The following is a 10,692-nucleotide window of genomic DNA, read 5'->3' on the forward strand; positions in this document are numbered from 1 at the left end:
CATATCACTACTCCAATCAATGAATCAATAAAGTAGCATGGAAAAGAAGGTTGAGGAAGCTTCATGGCAACTTCCCCCTATGCGAGCCGTGATTCAGAGCACGCGGCGTGCTCAGCACGTCAGGCAAGAAATCTTTTTTTTAATATTTTAATGCAAAAATATATATATATATATATTTTTTTTTTGTCAGCGTGCTATTTATCTTCACCCCCATGCAATGGATGATTTTTCCACCAACATCAAGGCATCAATCATCAGTGGTCTGTCCCTACTCCCATGCACGAGGAAGTCACAAAAAGACCCTTCTCAGAGCCAAGTTGACCGTCAATTCTTCCCTTAAATTTCTTTTCAATCGAAATACAAAAACACATCTTAAAAAGAATTATCAAACTGAGTAATGCTAAATGTGTTTTTGTTCTTTAAAATTGATATTATTTTTAAAATTATTATACGATTTGTGATTAATCACTATTTAACTTTAATATAATAGTGATTTAAAAGTCACATTATTTTTTTAGGGACACAAGAAGAACACAATGAAAACATTTTAACACTAATCAATGTTAAGTTCAGCTTAAGAGGAAAAAAAACAGAAAAGTCTTCAACTGTGCTACAATTACAACCTACCAAACAGTCTAAATAAAGAGATCCTCATAAACAGAAATCAAAGGTAGTGTGTATATACTATATATAAACATATATACATACATTTAGGGTTAATCAGATTCTTGCCATTTCTAAAACCCTGTCATTAAAATGGCAAAAAGGAACAAACGCTTTATATGCTTAGTGAAAGACTCCAAAGAGAGACTAATCAAGGCATTATATGAATCTCAGGCACAAAACAATTATAATAAATGAAAATGGCAAGAAATAAATTTCTAAATGAAAATGTACTTCACAATGGAACTAGATACTCGATGAGATCAAGTGATACATACACCACATCACACAAGGACAAACATAAACTCCTTTCCACATAGTCAGGATAAACATGGCTATCCATTCTAACAAACCGGCCTCCAGATATCACAGAAAATGGAGTTGTGAAATGGATTAACTAAATTTATAAAAATAAAAATGTCATAAGCTAAAGCATGTAAGCAAAGAATGACAACATGACCAACTTTAGAGCCTCAGCAGCAACTCTAATGTGGCTTCACCTGCAAGGAACAGAGGAAATTGATGAGGTTTAGCCACTGTACATCTCTGCTAGCAAACCCAAAAAAGAATTTCTCAACAATGCTTATTCTTAAACAATGGCTTATTTTGAGCCATATTTTGTATTGTAATGTACCTTCAATTCTCTTTTAGGATTACAACTTTTTTTTTGTATTTTTTTTTTTTTATACATAAACTTTAATTAGAGTTTAAGTGTGTTTTATTGTATGAGAGGAGCCGTCCTTTTGGGTAATTAAAGAGGAAAAGTGAGAGCTTGTAACCTAAAATTTTTCAACAGTTTATTGGTGAAACAAACACTCATCCTGGACTTAATTAAGCACTATTTGACGAACCACTTAAATCCTTGGTTTTTGTCCATTATTTTCCTTTATTTGCTACAACAATTTTCACCTGTTTTTGCACGATATATATATATATATATATATATATATATATATATATATATTAGATGCCATATTTATTTAGATAGGTGGACTTACTTCTCATTCATGCCCAATTAGAAGAAGCCAGCAAGAACCATATAGGTACCAAATGCCACCAATAAATAAGGAAACAATGAAAGATCTAAGCATTCAAAGCCAGGAAAGAACACATAGCTAGCTAGGTAGCGCAAAACCATATAGAAGACTGGTTTTTTTCTCTACACAAACTTGTCATAGTCAAATCTACAGAATATGACCCCCGTTTGTCAATTGCACCAAAAATTCAAAAAATAGCATGATCTGCTTCCAAACCAGGAAGAGTTGATCCATAATTAAGTGGGCGGGCAAATCGACAAGCAAATTCTAGAGCTGGGGTCCTTCGGGGAAAAAGAAAAAAAATGTAAAACGAACCTTCAAATTTGTGCATGATTGGAGAAAGCAATGCTGGCGATGTAACCTGTGTATTAGCCAAAGATGTCTTTTGGATTCCAAGCTTCCACATCATCGTCATGGGGTCCCTTTTTAAGTTGAATTCCATCTATTAAATCAATCGCCTTTTCTCTTTACAAGATGTACCAAATGGAATCCACAACTTTTGAAGTGCACTGGCTTTGGAACTCTAAATGTAACTCGCACACGATCAACACTTGGAAGCTTAAAATAATATTGTGGAACATCGAAACGCAGCCATACATAACTTGATTCCGGTATCCAATGACCTGCAATCTCGTCAACGATTTTACTACCGCTAGCAGTGATGATAATGTTACATGAAAATAAACGATCTGTTTCTACATCGTCTATTCCAACAAGAGCAGAGAAAGCAATTATTTTGAACTCCCCAAACATATCTGCAGCCTCATCAATATCTATTCGACATTTATTACTATTTGAAACCATTTTCTGATAGTTGAACCAATCTGGAATCTTATTTCCCGAAACCAAACACTGAAAGTAACGATGCTTATCATAAAGTCTCTGTTACACAAATATGACAAATTTTCAGTGATACAACCTACAAATCAAGGCACACAGACTTGTATATGAGAGAGAATATCTTAATCCATCAAGGAAAGAAGTTACGTACCCATAATGGACGAGCTATTGCCACAGTTTGCACATTCTTTTTTTTTTTTTTTTTTTTGACACAGTTTGCACATTCTGATAGGCTGAAGAAGGAGCACCACTGCCCACAGGGCCTCGTGCCAAATAAGTTGTTTCATCCCATACAAGTTCAAGCTCCGGTAACCACCATGTATTCATTAATTGAGATGTTTGTGGTTCTTCGAAAAATGTTTCCAATGACATGCACCCCTCTGCAAACACGTGTTTTATATTTGGTGGAAGTCCTAGAATTTTTCGAAGTTGCTTGTAATTAATCAAGTAAAGACTTGACAAGCAATCAAATCTTTCGATGCATGCAGGAATGGTAACAATAGCACTCCCCGATAGCTTTAAGATTGACAATGTGCTGGAGCAATTAAATATACTCAAGAAACTTGATTCTAATAGGACACAATCCCTTAGATACAACTCTCCCAGTCCTGGAAATACTATCGAGGGCAAGGACTGTCTGATCTCCCCCATTTTATCTAGAAACTTAACAAGTTTTGAACAATCACAGAGATTAAGTTTATTTAAATGTTGCAACTGAGAAATGCTACTTGGAAGATGCACAAGGTTTTTGTTACCTTGTAGATATAACTCTTGAAGCCCAATGAGGTACGCAATAGATGAAGGCAATTCTTTTATACCGGTGTTTGTAAAGAAGACGCATTCTAAACACTCTATCTGACACTCAATTTCTGGAAAGTAATTAAGCCTTGAGCAATTTATAACACCAAGATATTTTAAAGATCTCAACTTGAGGCTTCTCGGAAAACGACAAAGGTTATAGCATCCCCTAAGACTCAAATTTACTAGCTTATCAAGAAATCCAACTGAATGGTGAATCTCCACTAAATTTGTACAATCATCAAGCAACAAATCCTCTAAATTTGGAATCCCTGAAACATCCGAGAATATTTTTAGGAATTCACAACCAGAGAAATTCATAATCTTCATGCTTTGAAAATTCTGTAGGAAAAAAAAAAAAAAAAAATTAGTTTGAAGGAAATTTACGACAAAATTTAAAGGAAGAAATTTTAAAATCAAGGGAAAATATGTCAAGACCCGTCTGTCATGCTTTCACACTTTTTGACATTGAAACCCCAATTTCTAGTTTGATGAATTTTTTACTTGTGCTTCAAGTATTTGTAAATCAAGAACTTTGTAAGTGTTTTCATCAAATAGATAACAAAAATTATATGAAAAATACACTTATTCCTCTCATACCAAAAACAAAAGGTGTGGCTGGCCGTGGTTGGGTGAAACCACCTAGCCCTGGTCGTGGCATTTGGTGAAGGTTGGGGCCGTGTGGCACAAAGCCCAGCGATGGCTGCGTAGGTGCTATCACCCAGCTGCTTTATTTTAAAAACAAAATAATAATGTAAGCATAAATGTATTTTAATACCATTTATGTTATTTATTTTACGAAAAACACTAACTGCGGTCTTGATTTACAAATTTCCGAAGCACAATTCTAAAATTTATCAAATTAGAAACTTGGGTCTCAATGTCAAAAAAATTAAAAAATTAAAAAAATTAAAAATTAAAAAAAGAAAGAAAAGAAAAGGCGGAAGTATGAGGGTGTCATGACATAATTTTCCTAAAACCAATAATTGTACCTTGATTTCCTTCAATTCCTTGAGAAGGCTATGAGGCATTCTTAAAACAATGAGGTTCACTCCACGAAAATTAGACGGCAAAGATTCTAAAGGACAATTAGGCCAATCAATCACTGTTAACGTATTAGGAAGAAAATTCGGCCTCGTAGAAAAACGTGCATTAGGGGTAACCATAAGCAATCTTAAGCTTCTCATTTTCTCGAAGGCCTTGGAACTCAAGTCCACCATGTCTTCTCCTTCAGGCAAATCTACCAATATGCTTTGAATTTTGTTTGTTCCCTAGTAAGACAATGAATCAGTACAAGCTGGCAAAATTAAAGTATAAAGTTCTCCATGTTTTTAGTACTTGCTAGAATTATAGCTTATATATACTGTAAAAAGGACACAACATTACATTCCACCTATCTCTCTTTTAATGTTGCTTTTCATTATGATATTTTCAAAATAAGTAATTTTATTTTTGGTATAAAGATGTTCCAAAGTTGAGTGATCACAATGTTCGAAAGGTCAATATTTTGTACATCATTTTTTTTTTTTTTTTCATATTTACCAATTACTCTTACCTATTAGAAAAACAAAACACTAAAAAACTATTGCCTACCTTTGAAATAGAACGAAGGACGACTGCGTATGATGAATTTTATTTATTCTTATTTACAATCATTTTATTTGTTTGATTCTTTTTAATATATGCGTGTGTATAAATCTTCATCCTTTTTTCACAAAAAGAAAAAAGTGAAATATTTTTCTAGTATGTTTACTTGTGAAAAAGAAACAAATATAAAATTAAAAGAGTGATCACTTGATGTAACTTCTTACCCTATCATCCTCAAGGACTTCTCGAACATCTTTATGAAACCATAATCTACTACGTTGAAAGGGGTCGTCACGTGATTCTTGCTGAACAACTTCTCTACCCATGTCCCGCAATAAGTTGTGCATTCCAAAAACTTCCCATGAATGGTTATGAGAGACCTCTCTATAAGTACATCAATACCATCAATTGAGGAGTAATCAGAACTATCTAGCATTTTAATATCATCTGCACTCCACCTTCTTATGAAAAAACATGCAATGTCAAGAAAAATTTTCTTTTCATTTTCCTCCAATCCATCATAACTTATTCTAAGTTTTTCCATAATTTCTTTTGGAGGAATGCTTTTGTCCTTTGTCAAAGCACTTTTCCATTTACGCATATCTTTACCATGCAAATATGAACCTAGCACTTCTAAAGCTAGTGGAAGGCCCCCAACATAACTTATTGCATCTTCCACTAGTTTCAGAAAACCATCAATAGGTTTGTCTCCTTTGAAAGCATTCCAACAAAAGAGCTCGAGAGCTTCTTTCCGGTCCAATTCCTTCACCTCATATATTAGATCATCAACTACTCCATGCGAAGCCAATACTTTGCTGTCTCTTGTTGTTATGATGATCCTACTTCCTAAACCAAACCAATCAACTTCTCCAGCCAATTTATCTAATTGGGCCCGTTTACTACCCACATCATCAAGAATAAGGAGTATCCTTTTAGAACAAAGTCTTTCCTTTATCTTGATAATTCCTTCGCCATCACTGTAAACCACCACCTTAGGTCCTAGGATTTTCAAAAGAAGTGTATTTTGTAGTTCGACCAAAGGAGTTTCTCCAACATTTGAAAGAAAACAACTACCTTCAAACTGAGAGGAAATTGAGTTGAAGATATCTTTGGCAATAGTTGTCTTACCAATTCCGCCGGCTCCTAAGATTCCTACCATGCGTACATCCTTCTTCTCATGAATACTTAAAAGTGAAATGATCTTCTGTGCACGAGACTTTATTCCAACTGGATGCTTGGCAACATGCAAGTATGTGTGATTCACGATTCCTGAGACCTGATGAACGAGTTCTTCAATAAATTTAGCTTCATTCCTATCAAATAAAAATATTAGAAACATTTAATTAGTTGAACTTTTCATATAAAAATAAAAAATAAAAAAATACAATGAATGCACAAGATTGATAAAAAATACATGTAATTCTCTAAATGCCACCCCGACAAATTGGCCACTTGTGTTAGGACTGCCTTCCATTTCGCCACTTTCTCATCATCATTAAACCTTTCTGCATGTTTAGCCAATGCTTCTCCATAATTGTTCTTGTGATGCCGTATATCTGATGGGTCCACCTTGTAAAATACTGGTAGAACCGTTTGCCCCTCTATTTCAACGATCTTCATTAGCTCGTCCAAACACCATTTAGATGATGCATAGTTTTGAGAAAATACAACGATTGAAATTCTTGACTCCTCAATGGCTTTGAGAAGTGCTTGAGAAATCTCCTCTCCCCTTTTAAGCTCATCATCATCTATGAAGGTCTTGATTCCCTTTTGATCCAAAGCTTTGTGTAGATGGGCAGTAAAATTGAGACGAGTATCTTCGCCTCTAAAACTCAGGAACACATCATATCTCCACCGACTAGTGGAAGAAGAAGAGGAAGCGACTCCTTGGGAAGCCATGGAAGAAGGCTTCCTCTGTGTATGCAAGACTACCACCTAGTAGCTATAGATAGTTGCCATGCAGTTGCAAAACCAGTTTAACTCCGGAGTTAAACAGGATTAAAGTCAATGCTGCTTTGCATCATCAAAAGAAGATAAAACGCGTTAAAGAAGGATGGCAATCAATAAAGTAGCGTGGGAAAAGAAAGGTTAAGGAAGCTTCATGGCAACTTCTCTAAAGGAGTCAAATGTGAATGCTCCTAAAATAAAAAACTAAATTTGAGAAGTAAAATTTACTTGTCAAATTTAAAAGGAATCAAACATTATACTTTTTATACATTTTTTTAAATTTTAGTTAAATATATATTATTTTTATTAGTTCTAAACCAAATAAATTTTAAAAATTATTTAATTTAAACTTTATAAATTTTGAAATGCATGGAGCATGTATGACAATAATTAAATATAAAATAAAGATAAAAGCTAATTAAATTAGTTTTTTTTTAAAAAAAAAAAAATTGTTAATTTTTAAAGAAAAAATTAAATATAAAGAGTCCATTCTATATACCATCCAAAATAAAAAATAAAAAACCGCGTTGGCGCGTCCCTACTCCCACGAGGAAATAACATTACAAAATAAATAAGTTTCACTTTTGAGCTCTTTACATTTAAAAAGCATAAAATTAAATTTAACATTGAGTTAAGAGTTTGTATATATGACTTTTTTTTTGAATTTTGTTAATAAATTTTTTATAGAAAAGTCAAATGTGAATGCTCCTAAAATAAAAAACTAAATTTGAGAAGTAAAATTTACTTTGTCAAATTTAGAGATATATTTTTAAAAGGAATCAAACATTATACTTTTTATACATTTTTTTTTTTATTTTAGTTAAATATATATTATTTTTATTAGTTCTAAACCAAATAAATTTTAAAAATTATTTAATTTAAACTTTATAAATTTTGAAATGCATGGAGCATGTATGACAATAATTAAATATAAAATAAAGATAAAAGCTAATTAAATTAGTTTTTTTTTATAAAAAAAAAAATTGCTAATTTTTAAAGAAAAAATTAAATATAAAGAGTCCATTCTATATACCATCCAAAATAAAAAATAAAAAACCGCGTTGGCGCGTCCCTACTCCCACGAGGAAGTTTTTGTCCAACCCACCCTTCTTTCATGCTCAAAACCTTCAGTTTTGAGGTACGTTGTTGAATTTTAGTTCTCCATGAAATTCACGTTGGACATTTGGACTTTCTCGGAAACCACTGTTTGTTTGGTAACCTTTTTATCCTTTCCCTTTTCATTTTCTTAACTTTTCTTAAAAAAGTAATTTCAAAATATATATATTTTTTTATTTGTTATATTACATCAATAAATTTTTATTATTACTATTCAAATAAAAAAAAATCAACTATAAAACAAAATTTTTATACTTTTACCTAAAAAAATTCAAAACTTTTTTCTGTTTTATATAACATTAATCATTTTTTTTAAGGTATTTTTTGTGTTTTAATATGACATAAACGTGAAAAATATTTGAAATTTTTTTTTTTTTTGAGTGTTTTGTCTTTAAATTTATATTTTGATATTTTGATTTTTGATTTTTGATTTTTTTTTTTTTTTTTTAAGAAAGAAAAAAGAAAGTTGGAGCAGGTTAGCTGTAGCGTGGCATGGTGTATATATATATATATATATGAAATTTAGGCCACCGCCTTTGGCCCCTATTTTGTAAACGCTCCATTAAAAGAAAAAAAAAAGCAAGAGAATGTGAAAAGGACTTCAAAAATAGTTAGAGGACGTGAGAAATTACATATGATGATTAATTAACTATTATGTGAAATAACATGATTTTTATTTGCTAAAAGTATTGAGTACAACTAGTATGATTAAATAGTACCGGAAGCAATGGCAGCTTAGAAGACGGTAGAATTTTTCTGAGACATGGGGCTTCAACAAGTAATTATAGAGGGCGATGTGTCGAAAATTGTGCATGCTTTGCCATATGAGAGCTCCTGTTAGAGTTGGTATGGTCAATTGATTGACGAAACTCGAACCTCATTAAATGGTCTTCAATCATGGAAGCATATGAAACAGCCCATTTCTTAAAAACAATTCTTCACCAATCTCTTGACCAAGTGTGAATAAAGAATAATTATATTTTTATCGAAAGTATTATACTTGTTGAACAAGTTGATTCTCTTTGATTTATGAAAACTTGAAGTTTCCTCTAAAAAAACATTAATTTTTTTTTTTTTCCTTTTCCACATCCGAATTATAATCTCTTTGAGTTATATTATAATTTGTGAACACGAATAGTGGTATAACTTTAACTAAATATTTCTCAACCCAACAAACACAAAACTTCATCAACAAACAAACACCTATTAAAAATCCACGGCCACCGAAAGTCAATGCAAAGACAACCCAGCAAGTGATTGTCTAATGAGCAAATCCATGGCCACCGAAACTCAAAGACATGTACAGCCAGACAACTAAATAGAGATTTCCTAAACAGAGGCATTCATGGATCAGATCAACAAAATCAGCCACAAAATCAACTACATAGCAAGAACCCACTCAAAGCGACGAGATCTTAAATCAACTCAGATTATTTCCAACTCAAATGAACAAAAGAACAATAAAAATATAGAAACAAAAGAATACCAGTTGAAAAAAATTTAAAATCTTTGCCAAAATTAATTGAATCCGTGGATTCTATATATGCAGAGAGAGAGAGAGAGAGAGAGAGAGGGTACCGAAGCAAGCGATCTGAGAATCCGTTGGCTGGAGGTCCGAGGTCAGCAGCGACGGAGCTGGAAGCGGTTCTATGAGGAGCTTGACGGAGGCGATTGGCTGATCGATTACGGTGAAGAATTCTTGGGGTGGCTCACGTTTTAGAGAGCGAGAGAGAAACGAAATCTCAAAGAATGATTTCTGTGAATTGTATTGTATTGTATTTACTAGCCAATTAAGATTTTAAAATGCCATAACCTCAATGCATAGTGCATAGGATACCCTTTTAACGAATTTTAAAACGATATCCCATGCAGTATGCATGGAGGTTATAGCATTAGGAGCTACTTAATTTAAAAAAAAAAATTAAAAGTAGTCATCGAGAAAGGGTGACAACCGACAAACTTCCTCCACACCAGACAAAAATCAAATAGAAAAACTATGTGGGCGTGGAAAAGAAGCTTTGGAAGCTTCATGGCAACTTCTCTAAAGGCTATCCTAAGCATTGAGATTATAGCATTAGGACTAGGAGCTATTTAATTTCATTCAAAAGTTTGTCCAAAGAGTTAATTATCATAGTCAAGCCCCCAAATTAAGAAATGTTTGGCTTTGGCCGCCTGACATTATACGCAAAAAATGAACTTTCCAAAGCAACATATTTGCTTTTTTTTTTTTTCTTTTTTTTTTTTTTTTGAAATGAAGCACCATATTTGCCTTGTATTCGAGTTCAAGTTCAAGTTGAAAAAGATTGCGCTTAATTTGGTTCATATCTCTAGACTCTCATCAATCTTTTGTTCAGAATTAAACAAATAAAAAAAATCTATCTTTTGTTCAAATTAAATAACAATTTCAGAAGTTAAAATGCTTAGTTAGGTAATCCGAAGGGAGGAGGACTGATTGATCAAGACATTATACAGATGTCAAGCACAAAACAATTATATACACACAATGAAAATGGCGGCAAGAAATATATTTCTAGATTAAAATGTACTTGACTGTTGAACTATAGATATTATAAATGTAACGGCCCACTCCAAGTAATAGCCAAAAATCATTTTTATCTATTTTAGCTATTATTTTTTTTTTAAAAAAAAAAAAAATTACTTCAATATAGTGATTTCCGTTTTATGTGGTGTGATCTGATCTCCA

General features: G+C 32.6%; 1 protein-coding gene across 1 annotated transcript; it reads right to left on the minus strand.

The window, feature by feature from the left end:
* Window positions 1–2,150: 2,150 nt before the first annotated feature.
* Window positions 2,151–6,824, minus strand: LOC132185477 (disease resistance protein Roq1-like). Its single transcript, XM_059599245.1, has 7 exons — window positions 6,340–6,824; window positions 5,535–6,238; window positions 5,150–5,280; window positions 4,331–4,609; window positions 3,922–4,063; window positions 2,763–3,610; window positions 2,151–2,582 (listed from the first exon to the last, which is right to left on the minus strand). Exons 1-7 carry the CDS (start codon window positions 6,822–6,824, stop codon window positions 2,151–2,153), a joined length of 3,021 nt encoding a protein of 1,006 aa, XP_059455228.1.
* Between the last annotated feature and the right edge of the window lie 3,868 nt (window positions 6,825–10,692).

The sequence above is a fragment of the Corylus avellana genome, chromosome ca6 (genome assembly GCF_901000735.1).
Source record: "Corylus avellana chromosome ca6, CavTom2PMs-1.0".
Taxonomy (NCBI): domain Eukaryota; kingdom Viridiplantae; phylum Streptophyta; class Magnoliopsida; order Fagales; family Betulaceae; genus Corylus; species Corylus avellana.

What these genes read in the sequence shown, in the direction of transcription:
- LOC132185477 (XM_059599245.1), bottom strand. Translation starts at nt 6,824, where the DNA reads ATGGCTTCCCAAGGAGTCGCTTCCTCTTCTTCTTCCACTAGTCGGTGG. An exon ending in AGGAATTGAAGGAAATCAAG is followed by an intron (nt 4,064 to 4,330) that starts GTACAATTATTG and finishes AAAATAAAGCAG; the next exon opens with CTGGGTGATAGCACCTACGC. An exon ending in CTTCTTCAGCCTATCAGAAT is followed by an intron (nt 2,583 to 2,762) that starts GTGCAAACTGTG and finishes TTTGTGTAACAG; the next exon opens with AGACTTTATGATAAGCATCG.